The 21560-nt window shown below is 48.5% G+C and overlaps 1 protein-coding gene across 5 annotated transcripts in view; it reads right to left on the reverse strand.

The window, feature by feature from the left end:
- Window positions 1-21560, reverse strand: part of nbeal2 (neurobeachin-like 2) — a 218230-nt gene that overhangs the window by 89591 nt on the left and 107079 nt on the right. For all 5 annotated transcript variants that reach the window (XM_048528978.2, XM_048528976.2, XM_059646160.1 and 2 more), the window contains 9 exons: window positions 21186-21284; window positions 20189-20763; window positions 17571-17703; window positions 15009-15128; window positions 13672-13981; window positions 10177-10259; window positions 9736-9828; window positions 8621-8792; window positions 4691-4824 (listed from right to left, as the gene is read on the reverse strand). In XM_048528978.2, coding sequence (XP_048384935.1) covers window positions 4691-4824; window positions 8621-8792; window positions 9736-9828; window positions 10177-10259; window positions 13672-13981; window positions 15009-15128; window positions 17571-17703; window positions 20189-20763; window positions 21186-21284 — 1719 coding nt within the window. The remainder of the gene's footprint in view (window positions 1-4690; window positions 4825-8620; window positions 8793-9735; window positions 9829-10176; window positions 10260-13671; window positions 13982-15008; window positions 15129-17570; window positions 17704-20188; window positions 20764-21185; window positions 21285-21560) is intronic.

Here is a 21560-nt window from a genome sequence, read left to right on the forward strand (position 1 = left end):
GCGGGGGGGAGGGCAGCGGGGGGGAGGGCAGCGGGGGGGAGGGCAGCGGGGGGGGAAGGAGGGCAGCGGGGGGGAGGGCAGAGGGAAAGGGCAGAGGGGGAGGGGGAGGAGGGGGAAGGGCAGAGGGGGAGGGGGGAAGGGCAGAGGGGGAGGGGGGAAGGGCAGAGGGGGAGGGGGGAAGGGCAGAGGGGGAGGGGGGGAAGGGCAGAGGGGGAGGGGGGGAAGGGCAGAGGGGGAGGGGGGGAAGGGGGGGAGGGGGAGGAGGGGGAAGGGCAAAGGGGGAGGGGGGGGAAGTGCAGAGGGGGAGAGGGGGGGGAAGGGCAGAGGGGGAGGGGGGGGGAGGGCAGAGGGGGAGGGGGGGGAAGGGCAGAGGGGGAGGGGGGGAAGGGCGGAGGGGGGGGAAGGGCAGAGGGGGGGGCAGAGGGGGAGGAGGAAGGGCAGAGGGGGAGGAGGAAGGGCAGAGGGGGAGGAGGAAGGGCAGCGGGGGGGGGGAGGGAGGGCAGCGGGGGGGGGCAGCGGGGGGGGGAGGGCAGCGGGGGGGAGGGGGGGGAAGGGCAGAGGGGGAGGGGGAGGAGGGGGAAGGGCAGGGGAGGAGGGGGAAGGGCAGAGGGGGAGGGGGGAAGGGCAGAGGGGGAGGGGGGGAAGGGCAGAGGGGGAGGAGGAAGGGCAGAGGGGGAGGAGGAAGGGCAGAGGGGGAGGAGGAAGGGCAGGGGGGGAGGGGGAGGGAGGGGGGAGGGCAAAGGGGGAGGGGGGAAGGGCAGAGGGGGAGGAGGAAGGGCAGAGGGGGAGGAGGAAGGGCAGAGGGGGAGGAGGAAGGGCAGAGGGGGAGGAGGAAGGGCAGAGGGGGAGGAGGAAGGGCAGGGGGGGAGGGGGAGGGAGGGGGGAGGGCAAAGGGGGAGGGGGTGGAGGGCAAAGGGGGAGGGGGTGGAGGGGCAAAGGGGGAGGGGGTGGAGGGGCAAAGGGGGAGGGGGTGGAGGGGCAAAGGGGGAGGGGGTGGAGGGGCAAAGGGGGAGGGGGGAGGGGAAAAGGGGGAGGGGGGGAGGGGGGAGGGCAAAGGGGGAGGGGGGGGAAGGGCAGAGGGGGAGGGGGGAAGGGCAGAGGGGGAGGAGGAAGGGCAGAGGTGGGGGGAGGCAGAGGGGGAGGGGGGAGGCAGAGGGGGAGGGGGGGAAGGGCAGAGGGGGAGGAGGAAGGGCAGAGGGGGAGGAGGAAGGGCAGGGGGGGAGGGGGAGGGAGGGGGGAGGGCAAAGGGGGAGGGGGTGGAGGGCAAAGGGGGAGGGGGTGGAGGGGCAAAGGGGGAGGGGGTGGAGGGGCAAAGGGGGAGGGGGTGGAGGGGCAAAGGGGGAGGGGGGAGGGGAAAAGGGGGAGGGGGGGAGGGGGGGAGGGCAAAGGGGGAGGGGGGGAAGGGCAGAGGGGGAGGGGGGAAGGGCAGAGGGGGAGGAGGAAGGGCAGAGGTGGGGGGAGGCAGAGGGGGAGGGGGGAGGCAGAGGGGGAGGGGGGGGAAGGGCAGAGGGGGAGGGGGGGGAAGGGCAGAGGGGGAGGAGGAAGGGCAGAGGGGGAGGAGGAAGGGCAGAGGGGGAGGGGGAGGGAGGGGGGAGGGCAAAGGGGGAGGGGGTGGAGGGGCAAAGGGGGAGGGGGTGGAGGGGCAAAGGGGGAGGGGGTGGAGGGGCAAAGGGGGAGGGGGTGGAGGGGCAAAGGGGGAGGGGGGAGGGCAAAGGGGGAGGGGGGGAAGGGCAGAGGGGGAGGGGGGGAAGGGCAGAGGGGGAGGGGGGGGAGGGCAGAGGGGGAGGGGGGGGAGGGCAGAGGGGGAGGAGGAAGGGCAGAGGTGGGGGGAGGCAGAGGGGGAGGGGGGAGGCAGAGGGGGAGGGGGGGGAAGGGCAGAGGGGGAGGGGGGGAAGGGCAGAGGGGGAGGGGGGGAAGGGCAGAGGGGGAGGGGGGGAAGGGCAGAGGGGGAGGGGGGGGGAAGGGCAGAGGGGGAGGGGGGGGAAGGGCAGAGGGGGAGGGGGGGGAAGGGCAGAGGGGGAGGGGGGGGGGAGGGCAGAGGGGGAGGGGGGGGGGAAGGGCAGAGGGGGAGGGGGGGGAAGGGCAGAGGGGGCGGGGGGGGAAGGGCGGGGGGAAGGGGATGGGCGGGGGGGAAGGGGATGGGCGGGGGGGAAGGGGATGGGCGGGGGGGAAGGGGATGGGCGGGGGGAAGGGGATGGGCGGGGGGAAGGGGATGGGCGGGGGGAAGGGGATGGGCGGGGGGAAGGGCACAGGAGGGGAAGGGGAAGGGCAGGGGGAAGGGCAGAGGAGGGGAAGGGGAAGGGGAAGGGCAGAGGAGGGGAAGGGGAAGGGGAAGGGGAAGGGCAGAGGAGGGGAAGGGGAAGGGGAAGGGGAAGGGCAGAGGAGGGGAAGGGGAAGGGGAAGGGCAGAGGAGGGGAAGGGGGAGGGGAAGGGCAGAGGAGGGGAAGGGGGAGGGGGAGGGGAAGGGGGAGGGGGAGGGGAAGGGGGAGGGGGAGGGGAAGGGGGAGGGGGAGGGGAAGGGGGAGGGGGAGGGGAAGGGGGAGGGGGAGGGGAAGGGGGAGGGGAAGGGGAGGGGAAGGGGAGGGGAAGGGGAAGGGGAGGGGAAGGGGAAGGGGAGGGGAAGGGGAAGGGAAGGGGAAGGGGAAGGGGAAGGGCGGGGAAGGGGAAGGGGAAGGGGAAGGGCAGGGGAGGGGAAGGGGAAGGGGAAGGGGAAGGGGAAGGGGAAGGGCAGGGGAGGGGAGGGGGAAGGGCAGGGGAGGGGAGGGGGAAGGGCAGGGGAGGGGAGGGGGAAGGGCAGGGGAGGGGAGGGGGAAGGGCAGGGGAGGGGAGGGGGAAGGGCAGGGGAGGGGAGGGGGAAGGGCAGGGGAGGGGAGGGGAGGGGGAAGGGCAGGGGAGGGGAGGGGGAAGGGCAGGGGAGGGGAGGGGGAAGGGCAGGGGAGGGGAGGGGGAAGGGCAGGGGAGGGGAGGGGGAAGGGCAGGGGAGGGGAGGGGGAAGGGCAGGGGAGGGGAGGGGGAAGGGCAGGGGAGGGGAGGGGGAAGGGCAGGGGAGGGGAGGGGGCAGGGGAGGGGAGGGGGAAGGGGAGGGGAGGGGGAAGGGCAGGGGAGGGGAGGGGGAAGGGCAGGGGAGGGGAGGGGGAAGGGCAGGGGAGGGGAGGGGGAAGGGCAGGGGAGGGGGAAGGGCAGGGGAGGGGAGGGGGAAGGGCAGGGGAGGGGAGGGGGAAGGGCAGGGGAGGGGAGGGGGAAGGGCAGGGGAGGGGAGGGGGAAGGGCAGGGGAGGGGAGGGGGAAGGGCAGGGGAGGGGAGGGGAAGGGCAGGGCAGGGGAGGGGAGGGGGAAGGGCAGGGGAGGGGAGGGGAGGGGGAAGGGCAGGGGAGGGGAGGGGAGGGGGAAGGGCAGGGGAGGGGAGGGGAGGGGGAAGGGCAGGGGAGGGGAGGGGAGGGGGAAGGGCAGGGGAGGGGAGGGGAGGGGGAAGGGCAGGGGAGGGGAGGGGAGGGGGAAGGGCAGGGGAGGGGAGGGGAGGGGGAAGGGCAGGGGAGGGGAGGGGAGGGGGAAGGGCAGGGGAGGGGAGGGGGAAGGGCAGGGGAGGGGAGGGGGAAGGGCAGGGGAGGGGAGGGGGAAGGGCAGGGGAGGGGAGGGGGAAGGGCAGGGGAGGGGAGGGGAGGGGGAAGGGCAGGGGAGGGGAGGGGGAAGGGCAGGGGAGGGGAGGGGGAAGGGCAGGGGAGGGGAGGGGGAAGGGCAGGGGAGGGGAGGGGGAAGGGCAGGGGAGGGGAGGGGGAAGGGCAGGGGAGGGGAGGGGGAAGGGCAGGGGAGGGGAGGGGGAAGGGCAGGGGAGGGGAGGGGGAAGGGCAGGGGAGGGGAGGGGGAAGGGCAGGGGAGGGGAGGGGGAAGGGCAGGGGAGGGGAGGGGGAAGGGCAGAGGAGGGGAGGGGGAAGGGCAGAGGAGGGGAGGGGGAAGGGCAGAGGAGGGGAGGGGGAAGGGCAGAGGAGGGGAGCGGGAAGGGCAGAGGAGGGGAGCGGGAAGGGCAGAGGAGGGGAGCGGGAAGGGCAGAGGAGGGGAGCGGGAAGGGCAGAGGAGGGGAGCGGGAAGGGCAGAGGAGGGGAGCGGGAAGGGCAGAGGAGGGGAGCGGGAAGGGCAGAGGAGGGGAGCGGGAAGGGCAGAGGAGGGGAGCGGGAAGGGCAGAGGAGGGGAGCGGGAAGGGCAGAGGAGGGGAGCGGGAAGGGCAGAGGAGGGGAGCGGGAAGGGCAGAGGAGGGGAGCGGGAAGGGCAGAGGAGGGGAGCGGGAAGGGCAGAGGAGGGGAGGGGAGAGAAGGGCGGGCGGTAGGGGGCGAGAGAGATAGTCGCAATTTAAGGACGTGACAAATTATACAAAATACAGAATAAAGAAAAATATGAACAAATTGGGTTGGAGAGGCAAAAGGGATCTGGGAATATAAATATACCAATCAGAAATTTTTGTTAAGTTACAAAAGACTATTATCAAAAGCAAACCCAAGCAGAGGGTTCTTTGTTGATGGACAGAATGGGAGAGAAGTTATAATAATCTGCTATGCTAACATGGTAGATTCTTAACAGCCTAATGAGATGGCCAAGCATACCATGACAAAGGGCAGCTAGCAATGGGCAACAAATGACCAATCTTGCCAGTGATGACCACAAGCTATGCAAGAACAAAATTCACAATGAAGTCTTACCTTTTGCAGCAGGGCACCTATGACAGCTGGGCCATTACACTGGATGAAATTCTCCTGATTTATGGCATGGTTTCGGATTAAATTCTTAACCAGTAGCAAAAATGCAGCTACACTATTCCTCTCCAATTTGCTCTCTATAAAATGACCACAAGTTAAGTTAGCACGAAGAAGCATCATTTGATCTAATCTTTTATGGAATGTCACCACCATCTCAACATCATATCCTTGAGCAAGACCTTTTCACGTTCACACATAATTGCACAAAGCTCCATTCACTAAAAGATCAATGTTTTATTTTGAAATGCAAAGGGAGCTACAGGTCTGGCAGGATTTTCTGGATCGGATTTACAGCTGTAAAATCCTTTGAAAAGGAGCTGACCCAAAGATTCGCCACCCTCTGAGTGAAAGAATTTCTCCTCATTTCGGTCTTAAATTCCTGCCCCAATGCTAAAATCATATCCCTTGGTGTTAAAACTCACCAGCCACGGGAAACATCTTAATTACATCTGCCCTGTCATGTCCTGTTAAAAAAAATTAAGAATTTAGATGAGGTCGACTCATTCTTTAAAACTCCAGAGTACAGATCCACTCTCCTCATTAGACAATTCAGCCAGGCTCGTGATTCATTTAATTAACCTCATTTGCAAAATGTATCCCTCTTCAAAAAAAAAGGGGGCCAAATCTGCATAAAATAATCCAAGTGAGATCTTACTAAAGCACTATATAACTGAGACATCGTTATTCCTAAACTCAAATCCCTACCTGATAAAAACTAACATTCAATTTTCCTTCCCATTTCTTGCTGTACCCGCACACTAACTTTTAGTGACTCATTAACAAAGATATCCCAGTCTCTTTGGACATTCATACTTTCCAACTTCCCATCATTTTAAAAAAATGTCTTTTAAAAATGATAGTAAACGACTTCACACCTATTCACATTATCGTCCATCTGCCATGTTTTATCCTGTTGACTTAACCTGTCAAAGTCCTCTTAAAGTCTCCTTGAACCTTCCTTATAATACATATTTCTACCCAGCTTGGTGTCATCAGCAAATCTTAAATATTATAACTGATAGATCCATCCACATCATTTATTTAGGTTATGTATCTGCGAACCTAATACTGTTCTTTTACAGTATCCCATTAATAACATCCTGAGAAAGACCCATTTATTCCAACTCTCTACTTTCTGTCTGTTAACAAGTTCTCAAGCCGTACTAGTTTTGGTTCCCCAATCGCATGTGGTCTAATTCTATTTACTAATTTCCTGCATGGGACATTAAAGCCTTCCAAAACTCAAATTTGCCGTATGTATCTACCTATGCTACTAATATCCTCAAAATACGACTAGTTTGTGAAATATAATATCCTTTTCATAATTCCATGTTTATCTGCCTAGTTTTCCATTCTTTTCTGATTGAGCAGTTTATGACATTTTCCCTACAAGTGACATCATACCAACAGATATGCAGTTCTCCACTCTCCCTCTTCCTCCCTTCTTAAACAGTGAGGTTACATTTGCTACTTCCCAATCCACTTTAATGTTTCCAGAATCTGCAGAATTTTCAAAGATAACTACCGATGCATCCACCATCTTTCTAGCCACCTCATCCAACACTGGGATGTAGCTTATCTGATCCAAAGAAGTTATCAACTTCAATCCAGTTAACTTGTCAAGAACACTTTCCTAATTTAACTTGGTTCCTCAGTTTCACAAGCCCACTGGTTGCCTGGTACTTCTGAGAGATTTCTCTGTATCATCTTCTGTGAATATATAAGAAATGTAACTGTTTAGTTTCTCCTCCATTTTTTTGTTCGCCACTATAAATTCTCCTTTACTCAATGCAAAGAGCCCATATTTGCCTTAACTTTTCCTTTCTACGTATCTAAAGAGGTTTGACGGTACACCTCTGTTTCTTGCCAGTTTCCACTGATAGTCTATTTTTCCTTGCTTCATTAGCTTATTGATTCTCCCTTGCTCACAATCCTCAAGCTTACTGTATCTTCAGCCAACCATACAAGCCCCTTCCTTTGATCTAACACAATCTTCAACCTGTCTACCATCAAATGTTTTAATGTATTTTCCAAATCCACCAGAGCCAACTTGCAACTCAGTTCTTCATAAACCTTCTTTCAGACTCAAGACCCTAACTTAAGCATGAACTGTATTGTATTCAAATTTAATGTGAATTTCTAACATACTATACTAAGGCACCTTTACAGCAAAGTTATTAATTTTCGCTCACAAAATAACTCAACCCCAAGTTGGTTCCTCAAATGTACTGAGCCAGAAACATCCGGTACCCACTGCAGAAACTCCTCCTCCAGAATATTAGTTCTAATTTGGTTAACTCAGTCTGTGTCTAAAATGAAACTTCCTTTATTACTGTATTACGCACATTATGTGTTATCTCTAATTTCATGATTTATGCCATGTCTGATATTACCACCACTGCTTGGTGGCCTATAAACAGTATCCATCAATGTTTCAATTTCAACATAAATTGCTGGAGAAACTATGCAACTCATCAATGTTTTCTGCCCTTTGCTGTTTCTTGGCTTCACATAAACTGATTCCATCTTGATGTTTTGATCTAAGATCTGTTATCACTAATGTACGAATCTTTTCCCAAATTAAGAGTGCTACTCCTGTTCTTTAATGTTTGGCCTATGGCTCCAAGATTCCGAATGTCCTTCGATATTCAATTCCCAATTCTGGGCACTGTGTAAATATGTCTTTGTTATGACAATCAAATCATATCCATTTGGGTATTCAAATCATCAATCATTTTGCAAATGTCACGGACTGCCTTCAATCCTCCTTTTTTACATGATTGTACATTTTAATTGTACTGAATGCTTCCCTAAGCTTGATCTGTATTCTGTTTTCGCTTTCTACTTTTCTATTTCTTTCATCAGTTCTACTTCTAGCCTGTGGTGTACCCACCTCTCTGAATGTACGACTTGCACACCTCTCAGCCTCAGTGTACCACAATGACCCAAACCATAGATCAAGCTTCTAAACCCAAAGCTCCAACTTCTGTAGCTGGCAATTCTTCCTACAGGGACGATTTTCAAAGCAATCAGACAAAGAAAGACACGCATGTTGGACAAGGTAGTTTTAAGGAATATTGTAAATAGAAGAGAGGTACAGAAACTTTCAGAGATTAGCACTTTATTGGCTAATGGCATGGCAACAAACCTGGGATGAAGGAAGTGGAGGACTGACATGGAGGCTGCTAAATGCAGAATTGTGGACAGTTTCGAGAGTTACAGAAACATGGAGAGGTAGGGTCTTTTTAAATGTTTACATTCCTTATTCATTAATATTTTTGCTTTCTCCCTAGATCTCAAAGAATGCCATCCCATGATGAAAGATGCTCTTGGAGCCATTCTGGCTGGAAGATGATCTCTGTGGCAGTTCTACAGCACATGGTATCATCAGGTTATGCAGCTGTTTTCATTTCTTACCCATATACATGCATTTCCTAAGTAGGTAGTGGGAGGATTCATGATCAAGGCACTAGGGAAAGGGTCTTGAAGCAGGATTGCTGTTTCTGCTGGGGGTTCACAATAAAGCACATGGTTCCCAAATCATGAAAGAAAACTAACATCGTGGGTCAGGAGTCAGGCTGCCAGAGAGTATGTGGTGTCTTTGTCATGTGGCATGGACAGTGCACACTCTAACAACTGTGAGAAATGGCTCTTCAGTAACTATTAATTGGCCTCTGGAGCATCTCAGCAACCCAAGGGTGAACCAGCTGCACAATACCTATCCTATCACTGGCAAAATAACAAAGCTTATGGTTAAAAGCGAAGGCAGATGATGCATTCAATATCTGAGACATTGCAAATGATTTCATACTCCATATTTGCCAGACCATTTTAGGAGGGTACAGGCCATAAAATTCTGATCAAGAGATTTACCTGAAGACTTCCCCAGAGGTAGAAGCATTCCTTGGATGTTCTGTGAAGATGTCAGTTCTGGTCCCACTAGGTCAGTCGTCTCTTGATTCTCCTCTGAATCATCGCTTTTGGATGCCACTTGTTCCAGAAGTGGTAGGAGGACACCCATTCCCCCAACACAATTGATCACATCCTAATAAGATAAGAATGATTACTGAACAAAGGAATAAACAGTCTATTGATAAGTGGGAGGACAGAAAGAACAGATAAAAAGAAAGTGTGCAAGAGAGAAAGAGAGACTTAGACACAGAGAGAGAGAGAGAGAGAGAGAGAGAGAGAGACGGACAGGGGGGAGGACATGCCCTGGAGCAAAGTCAGTGAAACTAAGAGAACGCTGTGGAACAGGTCAAGGAGCTTGGAGGTCAACAGTCCAGAGCTTGACACATGATAGAGATTTAAAAATGGTGAGTTTTTTGGCCATTTGTGAATATAGAACTTGAGGTGGTAGTCTTTGCTGATATAATTGATTATTTCATTGTGAACGCCTTCATGGTCCTGGTATCAACCTCAAGCAAGGTGTCTGGGTGTGCAGTGCCAATGGAATTACTGGCCTAGTGCCAACTGTGTGTGGAAGGCGACACATGGTACTGTTTTTGTGCCATCCAAAATTAACTCTCCAATAAACTTGGCAATTTCTACATTCTCCAATCTGATAACTGGATTTTAGATCCTCAGGCACCTGAACAGCTGGCATCAAGTCACTTACAGGGATGTGTGTGTTCCTGTCACAGTACTGCAGAGCCATGGCAGGTGGTAGGTCCTTGCTAAGTGGAGTCAAATCTCTGCAGTCAGATGAGTAGGACCCAGAGGTGGAGGATATTTCCAATATGCCTCCATGGGGGATCTCTGTAAGCCACAATGATCCCACGTTGCAAGGTCCTGCACCTTAATCTTAGCTTGCAGGAATGCAGCAGACTGTCCAGTGGAGGTTTCCCTGGCACTGGTTAAATGCCATAGCTATAATAAGGTGAAATGTAAGCTGCACTCCCCCATTCTTCCTGCTCTTGACGTCCCAAACTGTAGAACAGACATGCTGCATTAAGCTTGTTGACGTTTTCCATCAAATTGGTACTCACCTTGATATCCCAGTTGACTGTATTGTGCCCAGTCAACCTCCCATCATAGAATCGGTTTGAGGACAGATCTAAACAAATTTGATTTTTGCAGGCCTAAAAAAAATGAAACCATGAAAATAGATTAATGTTCATACAGCTAACGAGCTACCTTCAAGGTATGGTTCCTGTCACTAACTCAAATATAGTGTATGCCACGAACTGGCCCTGGAAGGAAGGTCAACTGCATCCATTACTCAATCCATCCATCATGAGCCACCATCTTTCAATCAATTTCCCCATCATGGGTCACTCCTCTGCCCACTTTGCTACAGCTCTGCTGGTGATTGGAACTTACAGTACCCTCATTAAGTGACAATTCCTCCATGCACCACCCTTAGCTTTGACAGAACTTAACTCACTCAATTTTTTTTCCGTGGAAGTTATAACACTTTCTGAACTTACCTTGGGAGTGTAATGAAGGAGTAGCTTGTTACTCAAATCAGACAGCTCACTGTCAGGCTTAAATGGCAACAAATTGTTTGGACCTAAGGAACAAAGTAAACCAATGACAAAGTGATCACCGCACTGCTTTGTACGTTGAGTTTGTTTCAGCAACTTCAACTATAGCAAATGGCCTTTTATTGCAGATTGGGTCACTGCTTATCACATCCAGAGAGACCATGATAGCCAAGTATAGAGAGGGGAGGCACTGAGGGTGGGGGCGGCATAGAGTGGGGGATGCACACAGTTGTTGGCGGTGGGGGTGGGGCAAACAATGGGATGCATTTTATGCAGCTCAAGAGGAGGAAGCATGCCATGTAGGATGACTTAATTAGGGACATTGTGAAATTTCAATTTCCAAACAGAGGGTTGAGATGCAGAGGACATTCCTGCATGCCACAGGTACACATTAGTGTAAAACATTTTAAACTATTTCCTACTTCCGAGATAAAGTTAGAAGCACATGAGAATCTCAGCTCATGATGTTTAGGAGGTGGTGTGTACCTTCATTCAGTTATATTCAAGTTTGATGGTTTTTCTCACTTAGCTGTAGGGATCAAAGGAGGGGTGCAGGAGGAGGAGAGATTATACAGTGGCTCGGTACCAGCAGATTGAGCCAGTGGTGAGATGTCAGTGGCATGGAGGAGTGGATGGGGAAGGGTCTACATCCTGGGTGTGCAAGCAGTTGGAACAAGCAGTTATGGTAAGGAAATGAACAGCGTCACTATAGTTCAAATTTGGGTCCATCTCACAATGCTGGCTGAGAGAAATATACAGGGCTTTGTGTTTACAGCATTTCAATTGTCCCCACTGGGAATGATCCTTAACAATGTTAGAAGGGAAGACCTGCAAATTCAGTATTGTCCCATAGAGCAGTGAGCACAACACTGAACACTCACTTAAACATTCAATAAAGATTGAACAAACAAACATCACATTATTTCTTCCTCAATAAAGAAAATGTCTTGAACTCCTGCAACCATCAATACGTACAAACCATGAGGCTCAGCAGTACATTTAGCTCTCTGTCGATGCTATTCTAAACGTATAATGATGATGCACATGTCACAAAAATGAAATCAATACATTGCAAGACATTTACATGTGAAATTTAATTTTGGAAAGCACCCAATGTCGCCTTTGTGTTCTCAAATTTTATGTTTTACACTATACTGGTTGGACAGGAACGGTGGCTGAGATGCAAAGCCTTCCCTTTTGATGAAGAGGCTCTTTAATAACCCACCCACACCAATGAAAAGTATTCCCCTGCTGTTAATCACATGTGTTTTTGCACACATGCTGCCAGCACTCCAAATTTTAATTATAATTCTGTGGAAGATGGGAGGGTAAGCACGAGTGGGAAAGGGAGCGGATGAGAGAAACGGAGGAGCGGGAGCGGGACAGAGAGAATTTAAGTGGTAAAAGGTTCCATTCAAGTCCTTGAGAACAACACACTGTTATCACAGATCTGTCAGGATTTTGTCAAGAGATGATGAGTTTTTCTCAAAGAAACCAGGAGAATAATGTGCAGGGAGGAACACAGCAAGTGCAATCTAACTCAGCACTATAAAGGGATGTAGAATGTTAGGGCAGAATCATAGAATCCCTTACAGTGTGGAAGCAGACTATTTCGCACTGTCAAAGTCTGTACGAAAGAGAATTCCACCCAGAGAAGAACTACCACCCCATTACCGCATACCCATTCCCCACTATCCCCCACACCCGGCAGTATCCCTGTATCTCTTTAAATTCCCATGGTTAATCTGCCTAGCCTGCACACCCCTGAATACTATGGGCAATTTAGCATGGCCAGGAGCCAGGATGGTAAAATGGAAAATGAGAGCAAGTGAGACAGGGTGAACAAATGACAGGCAAGAAGATATAAGTACAGATGGTGTTTGCATTCCAAGAGTCTATACAGTTTGATGCAGCTGCACACAAAGCTGGCCTTCATGATGAGGTGGCTTTGGATATATCATCCACCCTCGACACCTCCAACTCCCTCTCCTCCTCGTCCTCCTCCTCCCACCCCGCGCCCCCAACTTACCCGGAGCTTTGTCTATAGCGTTACTGTGGACACAGTCCATCTTAAGACATCCAGATGAAGTGGAAGGCGGCTCAGGTGACTGCAACAGTGCACTTTTAGGGAATGGACCAGATAGGCACCACATGCAACACCATGTGTGCGTAACAGCAAATAACCAGGTTTACGCCAGCAAGGTAGAGAACCAATTTCAACCAATGGGACCAATTTCTGCCTCACCTTGGAAACACATTCCTCCAAGGCTTTTGGACATACCCCATCCCCTCTGAACCATATACGCAGTACATTCAGGTAATCTATCCTGATGCTAAAGAGGTTAAACGATTGGTCAGCCCAGTTTCCAAGGAACATGGCCTTGCTCTTGTCTCAATTTACCTTGTCTCCTGAGGCCAGCTTGAACTGGTTGCAGATGCTCGAGTCTGCGCACTGACAGCAAATCCAAGCAGAAAATAGTAATGTCATCCATGCACAGGGAAATTCACCCCTCTCAGGTTCTAATCCTTCCTGATGGGCCTCAGCAAAGGGCCCTATGCAACACACAAATGAGACAGGAGACAGTGCACAGCCCTGCCTGACTCCAGATCTGATCAGGAAGCTTTCTGATTCCCACTCATTGATCAACAATGGTGGCATAAAGGAATCAGATTTAATTGCAGATTCCCTCCCCACAGCCCATTTTAGAGAGGATGTCCCTCATGTAGATGTATGATCTCCTGTCAAAGGCCTTCTCCTGGTCCAGGATTATGAGGCAGGTGTCCATCCCACTCTCATCTTCTAAGCACCTTTGAGGGTGAAGGACCTTTCCCACCAGTCCGATGGAGACTCTAAGAAGAGCTTCACAGGCGCCTCACCTGTGTAATCCCTTTTGGGCTCCTCAATGTGTTCTGGAGTCAACAGTTTCATATTTATCTTCCACATTCCCTTGCCAGGCTGCTGGTCACCCTGCAAACGACAGTCAGCCAACAGGAGGCTGTTCAGAGAAGAATACTGTCTTGCCAGTAGATTTGTCCTAGAACCCTCAGGACAAAAATATGATATTGATCATGAACGGATACATCTGTCTGGCCATGACCAAGTGCATCTCAAAAGTCTTTGAGCAGGACAATCGCTATTGCTTTTTCGGAAGACGTAACAGCAAATTTGGGCTTAATAGGATTGCAAGAAGCATACTAAGTTAAAATAACAGATTTTTTTGTAGTGCTGATTGCATGAACATTGCCAGTTGAAACAATGGTGGGTGATACATTTATTCTGTCTTACAATATTTATGATCAACTTAAGAGGACAGACAGGTAGACTGACACCTCTATCATTTCAGTACGACCTCAATAAATGCACAGGGGACTAAACAAGACAGTGTGCACTAACTCTCACACCATGGCTGACCAATAAAACAGTATAGGAAAACCCACCTGCATTAAAAAGTGCTTTGATTTGTGCCAGCTGTAGAGCTTCATGGAATACGAAGACAGATCCCATCAGTCCTTCCAAAGAAGTTGGTGTGCCCCATTCTGCATCCTGCATGCTGGCTGCAATTGTATTCACAATGGCTTGTGGAGAGGTAGGGCCTCTCATAGGAGATGAAAAGCTGGCTGGGAAGGACTGAGAACGGTTGAGAGGGGAATGTGAAGTGAAGGAGAGATCAAGAATCTGGATGGGAGAAGTAATAACTGTTGTCGTTGTTCTGTGGCCAGCTGATCCAATACAGCAGTACGTGAAGGACTGGAAGGAAAGAATAAATTTGAAATATCAATATTTCAACATAATTATATACTAAAGATAAAATGAAATAAACAGAAATCGCCGGAAAAGCTCAGCAGGTCTGGCAGCATCTGTGGGGAGAAATCAGAGTTAGGTCCAGTGACTCTTCCTCAGAACTGATGCTCATCAGGAGGGTCACTGGACCTGAAACGTTAACTCTGATTTCTCTGCACAGATACTGCCAGATCTGCTGAGCTTTTCCAGCAATTTCTACTTTTGTTTCTGATTTACTGCATCCGCAGATCTTTCGAGTTTTATAAGCAGAAACCTCCGAGAAATACTCACTAGTCTGTTAGCATTTGAAGGTGAAAACAAGTTAATATTGTTAAACTTCTGACTAAAAAGTGAACAGGGTTATGGGAATGGCCTGGGTAAATGGTGTTTGATCAGCCATGGCCATATTGAATGGTGGGAAAGACTTAGACTAAACAGGCCACTTTTGTTGCTATGTCAGATCATTACTTTCAGAACACACATAGAAAAAGGTGGTGAAGAATTCAAGCCTGGAATACAAAATGGCATCAAAATTGAAAGAACAATGGGGTGAGAAGATAAGAATAGTGGTGGTGCTTCAAGTTTATTCTGTACCTCATGGCTTTTGCTCCAAATCACTGATACGCTTGACAAGGAAAAATCTGTTTGTATTGGGCTTGAAAATTTCAATTAACTCAGTATACACTGCATACTTTTTCAAAGAAGTCCAGATTTCCAATAAGGAAGTTATGCATATACAACATATTGGAATTGCAGTAACAACTAAAGTGTGCAAATATCGCACTAAATCCTGCTCTAATTAATTTACTCTAAATACAGTGTCGCACTCCCTTCATTAGTGCAACTAGGTGATATTCTGGTATGACTTTCTCAAGGTATCCAAGGTCAGTGAGCTGAGTCCCATCATTGGTTCTGCGCAAAATGTAATTGTGTCAGTTTTATTTTAGGGAAAAAAAAGAGAAACTCAAAGAAGTTAGTTACGGTCAGACCCTACCTCATTCAATGAAGGGAACCGGAGCTGTGCCGTCTTCCTTAGACAACCGTCTGTGTAAATATTAACCAAATTTTGTCCAAAGGGTCGGCGTCCTGCGATGTGAACAATGTCAATGCAGTGCTGCAAACGAGAAGGTGGGGCGAAAATTAAACTATGCTGGTGACTGGAGTTACTCACTGTACTTGAACACAACATCCTCTGTCCCTGTTTTATTTCTCTCTCTCTCTCTCTCTCTCTCTCTCTCTCTCTCTCACGTGCTGTGAGCGCCTGCGCTTCCTTTGATCAGATTTACTTTTTATACCATTAGCAGACAAAATCAGATTATTTTTGGACACCGGCAGCAAAACTGTGGTTTAACATCTGATGTTTCACTGTCAAATGGAGAACAATTTGAGGTTAGTGGCTTACATCAACTGTTACGCTGCGTCCACGTTTCCTCCACCTTTTTCAATGAAACTGTTGTCAAAATCCTCTGGTGCTTATTAAGGGAGTGTCCCACCAGCCTTCTAAGTTTTCGCACAAGGGTGCATTGGAAGAAATGGAAACCCTACATTTCTGCAACTTCAACGTACCTCTTACACTTTTGATTCAAATGACAACTGAAATTCTTATATCTGATACATTTTGTCTGATGAGTAATCAGCAGCCACTCACCCACTCAAATCTTCAAATACAATTGTAACTACGGCCTTTCAATGTCATTAAGCTCCAAACTGCATTTTTAAAAACAGAATCCCACCACCTTCCTAGGTCTACCCTGCAATGTTGAAGCAAGTTATTCCTGGAAGCCATCCAGAAAGCAGCAGCAGTGGGGGCACTGCTTTGGAGGGGGAGCACGTCTCTCACCTCATTTTACATGTAATTGTCTTCCAAACCCAATTTCAACAAGTAGTTCCAGCTAAAACTGGGAACAATAACTCTAATATTTGGGGTATTCGCTCCAGGACAGAGTGACCACTTTCATACGTTGAAGGTGAGAAGTAAACCTCTGGTCCAGATGCACAGTTTCCAAATCAGAGGCGTGTGTTCGGGTCCCATTCCAGACTAACCAAGTAAATGGAAAAAGCAACATAAATTTTGATTACTATATTGATGTCAAGCCCTTGTTTGCCTGCGTCTAATAAGGGCAAATGGAGCCAAATGAGTCTATAGGACCTTTGAACAATTTTGAATTCAACTGGCCATTTCGGACAATGAGGAATTTGTGCCAAGTGGAGGATGGGAGGTCAACAGGGTGAACCTTCAGAGTAGTTAGGGTACGCAGATTAAAAAGAAAGAGGTTTCAAAAGTTGGAGAACCAAATGACTGAAAAGTTAAGGAAAAACATTGCTGTGGAGATGGAAGTAAATTGCTTTGAAAGAGGAAAATACACGCCACACGCCTCATCCATTTACAGTCAGCAGGCATGTTGATCTGGAATATGTTCCCTGCTGGAGCATGGAGGGATCTTGTCAGGCAGAATCTTCACATAGTTGTGATCTTCTCAGTTGCAGGAAGAGCAGTGCCAGCCCTTCACGCCTTCTGCGCATCAGTTTAGCCACTGGAGTAAGGAGCAATGGTTCCCCAGAGTTTCAGTAATATATTACATTACTTAATGAGAGTTTTGTCAGCAAAAGAAATCAGAAAGGCATACCAAGGGGCCCTGAGCTGCTGCTATCCAGGATTTCCCCACTGTATGGGAGTAAACTCGCTGAGGTTACCTAATCTGCCCACATTTGACTCCAATCCCATATCAATGGGCTTGAATTTTAACTGTACCCTTAAGTGCTTGCTGCATCAAGACCTGCTGCTAGGATTCAAGATACAGGCTCATCACCATCTTCTTAAGGAGGCCAGGGAGGGAGCAGCTCCATGATGCAGGGACTCAGTGCTCTATGAGCTGTTCCCTGGGGCACTGTCGAGACATTTGTCAACCGCAAGTGAAGGACCATCAACCTGTTCAAAGACATTCCTTCATCTGCCTAAAACCTGTTGGTCTTGCAGTACAAAGAGGTGACTTTGATGAAGTGTTGCAGACTGCTACATTCCAAAGTTCAGGACTACGTGGTGAGGGATGTATTAAAGCTTAGGTCAGCTACCTCCAAGGCACAGTAAAGAGAGGCCACAGTTTAAGGTCTGTCTGCTAAAATGTAATAAGGGTCTGTTAAGTTTCAGATCTCCTCATGGTCTTAATGGCAATGTAAATAGTTTCCTTTCTTAATTAGAAAATGCCTTTTTGTTGCAACCAAATTGAAGCTCTAACGAGAAATGTCAAATTTCCACCCCATTAGGGGCATTTAAACAGTCCTTGGAGAAGCAGATGGATGATGATGGGATAGTGTAGGGGGATTGGCTTAGATTAGTTCACAGGTCGGCGCAACATCGAGGGCCGAAGGGCCTGTTCTGCGCTGTATGGTTCTATGTTCTATATTCCGTGCAACATCTGGACTGAATTGGTTTGGTCCTAGATATTTTATGAATAAAGTACGTCTTTTGCAAAGCAAAAAGAGCTAAGGTAAAATAACCACCTCCAAAGAGATACACTAGATCACAAATCAGCACAAGAAGCTACTGAGAACGTACCCAGTGGGAGTCACTCAAGGTGAATTCTGGGAGAGCCACGGTCATATATTCTTTCTTGGTGCAAACTGCAACAACTAACATCCCATCTGATGTGAAGAAGGCCTCAAACCCAGTTCCACTTGATGTGAAGAAACTGTAGGAAAAAAAGAAAGAAAAAACAAAATGAACTAGGTTGACTGATATTCTTTCCACCATTAATCCATATTCCCATTCCTGAGTTTTGTGGACAATTTCCCTTTGCCAGGAACGGTTTGTTAATGTAAATATAGCATTATTACATTTGTCATTTGAAGAATCAGATATCGAGAAAACTTTCTTAAAGCACAATTCTCTTTCCCCCTTCAACCAGAAGTTCCTGGAATCATAAGCATGTTGCAATGAACAAAGCTGCTAACACCCCTGCAAAGTAAATCTCTCTCCATATTGTCCCATCAAAAACTTCCAGATAGGTACATATAGGGACACATACAGACCATCGACTCTCAGCGCAGTCAAAAATATACATCTTAAGACTGACATCAGAAGAGCTTTTTCATTCACATCATTATCCTGTGGTACACTGCTCTATGAAATTCCAAAATTAGCTTTTTAAAGCTAATTTTGCATCAGTTCCAATCTGTTATTTATTACTTTCTAGCAAGGGACTAAAACAGCATAATGCTATTTCACCCATCATCTGGCCTCAGTTACAATCTTTGTCACTATGGATACTTCCCTGCACAGATGAATAATGCATGGCATTTCTTCCTCACACAGGAATGTAATACCTTCCCATTCAGCAGACAGGCAGGGATGTCATAACATTGACAAGGATATATGCCATTGAGAAAGAAAGACTCTACAAGAATAAACAAATCATAGCCAGGTAAAGATGTTTTGGGTGACAAAGAAAGACTTACAATTCTGTGGAGATTAAAAGCCCAGAAAATTGGCAGAAGAATTTTAGAAACCAGCCAGGGTTACTAAAAATCAATGGAAAAAACTGGAGTACAAGAGAAAACTTGCAAGTGTTACAAAAAACAGACAGCAAAAGCTTCCACAAACATTTAAAAGAAAACCCAAGAGTCGCTAAAGTGACCATTAGTCACAGTTGAGGACATAAAAAGCATGCCTGAATAGTAGCAAATCAAGAAAGAAACAACTGCATCCATGAGAGAAAAAGGTACATGGAAACTCACAGAGCCAGAAGCTGACAAGACCATGGACCCGATAATCTGTATCTTAAGTTCTCGATGCAAGTAGCTGCAGAGATAACGCATGCATTTCTTTTAACATGCCAAATTCCTAGAAAGATCTCACCAGATTGGAAAACCACAAATGCAACATTTCTATTAAAAAAGAGAAACAGCGAGCAGGAAAACACAGAGCAGTTAGCCTAACATCTGATTTCATGAAAATTCTAGAATCTACTAGTGAGCTAATAGAAGGATATCTGGAAAATCATATTTCAGAGTCAGCATGGATTGTGAAAGGGAAATTGTGGTTGACAATTTTATTAGAGATTTTTGAGGTTGTAACAAATAGCGGATAAAGCTGAGGGGTGACCTGATAGAGGTTTATAAAATCATGTGGGGCACAGATAGGGTCAGTAGCCAATGTCATTTTCCTAGGATGGGGTAGTTCAAAACGAGAAGGCACAGGTTTAATCGTGAGGGGGAAAAATTTGAAAAAAAGGACCTGTGGGGTAATTTTTCACGCAGAGGGTGGTGCATGTATGCGGAGGTGGTGAAGGAGGCGGGTACAATTACAACATTTAAAAGGCATGTGGATGGATATATTAATAGGAAGGGTTGAGGGGGATAAGGGCCAAATGGGACTAGATCAGATTGGGATATCTGGTCAGCGCAGATGAGTTGGACTGAGGCATCTGTGTCCATGCTGGATGACTCTGACTCTGTAACTGAACAGGGCATTGGTGAGACAGCACCTACAGTACTGTGTACAAGTTTTTATTTAAAAAAAGGATGCATTGGAAGCAGTTCGGAGAATGCTCATGAGGTTTATATCAATGATGAAGAAATTGTCTTTGATTAAAAGAAAAATTAACTAGATTGAGCCTATACTGACAAGAGTTTAGGAGTGTGGTAGGTGCTCTTACTGAAATATAAAATTCTGATAGGGTGTAGGCTAAGAGGATATTTGCCCAGGAAATCTGGAACTATAGGGTGCAATTTAAAAATAAACAGCCTCTTACTCAGGATGGAAATGAGGAGAAATTTCTTCTCTAAGAGAGTCGTTAACATTTGAAATTCTCTTTCAGAGACGGTATAGGGTGGGTCACTAAAGACATTGAAGGCCAAGATAGACAGGTTTTTGATCTACAAAGGCTTCAAAGTTTGTGGGACTGAACAGGAAAGCAGAGTTAAGGCCACAATTGGATAAGTCATTTTACTGAATGACAAAATAGGGTCCATGGTGAATGGCCTATGCATGCTTCTATTTTAAAAAGAAAATAATTTAATGGTCGTCCTTGTTGTACAAGTTGTCAATTCTCACCTGTGTGTTGAGTGATACATGACCATTTTTACTTGTAGAGAGAGAGAACAATGACAATTAAACTTCTGCAGGTGAATAATAGTTCTCATGTGCTCAGCTGAATTATAACTCACATTTCCTACCTGTACAGTTGTTTTCGTTTTGGTCTCTTGCTGAAAATGCAGCCATCCTCCCACTCCTCATTCAGGCACAGCCACGTATGGAAAGCAAAACCATTACCCGGCCATTTCTGAATAACGGGAACCATTATTCCTGCCATACTGGGAGTCAGGTCAAAATACTGCAGCACACTTTCAGTCCCATCTTTCCTCGCCATGGTTGATAAGGCCCGAATGACACGGGCAGAGTACGGATGTGCTTTTCCATCAGTGGTCCGAAGTAGTTTTAGGAGTTGCCGGAGTTCTCCCGGTTGAATGGAAAGGCTACCCAGCACTTGTAGCAAGTCAATAAGGTTCTCGCCACACTTCCTGTCGAGCTGTGGGTGGCAGTGCAACGATGCCAGAGTAGCACTCAATACCCCAGCCTTCACGCAGGTCATGCGAGTCCGCAGGGTAGCACCACATACTTTCTTTAACCAATCAGAGACAAAGATCTGTAGATTGCGAGATTCCAGGTCAGGAATCCACTGCATCAGGATCAACAGTGGTTGCTCATTATTGATAATGGTGAGGGAGGTCATATTCGCATCTTCAGTAGCCTGCAGACACAAGGGAGTCATTGTTAGATAGATTGATTGGAGTCTGTCTTTGTTATAACGGAGCTGCAAGACTCTCCAAATGGTGTAAATTCCTTACTGTCAATGGGAATAGGATCGTAATGGTGCACTCGTGGTTTATTTTTGTGCTTGACTCATTCATGACTGGTTGAGAAATTGAACCCAATGTGTTTCGAAAATCATTCAGACATAATGTAGGTCTGCTGCTAGGGCCTGCATTACTTGTACCTTCCCAGAACAAAGACAGGCAAGGACATTTCGCAAGCTGGCCAGCATCACATTAAACTAGAAACAAATATGGAAACTGGTCAGGAGTGGAAACCAAGTTCCATTCCTGCTTGTCAGAGGACATGAATTCCAACTGTGGCCTCACTGCCTTAATCATTCCCGAGCCAACCATTTACCATGTTCATGAGTTCCTGCAGAAGTTGCTTTGTTGGCTCCCCCTGGCTTTTCAGCACCTCATACAGATGAGAGTAACCAATCCGTTCCTTGAAAACTTCCTGTTGACAAAAAATTTAATGCAGAAGTTAAATTAATTAATTAATTATAATTTGAGTAGCTGCAAAGAGCAAACCATTTTCTAACACAACAGGGAACATCCATTTTTAATCCCCTGTATCTACTAACAAATTCCTGTACAATCAAAGCAATTCACAACACTGCACTTCTACCAGAGATAGTAGGAACTGCAGATGCTGGAGAATCTGAGATAACAAGGTGTAGAGCTGGAGGAACACAGCAGGCCAAGCAGCAGAGAAGCAGGAAGGGTGATGTTT

The sequence above is a fragment of the Stegostoma tigrinum genome, chromosome 5, assembly GCF_030684315.1.
Source record: "Stegostoma tigrinum isolate sSteTig4 chromosome 5, sSteTig4.hap1, whole genome shotgun sequence".
Classification (NCBI taxonomy): Eukaryota; Metazoa; Chordata; class Chondrichthyes; order Orectolobiformes; family Stegostomatidae; genus Stegostoma; species Stegostoma tigrinum.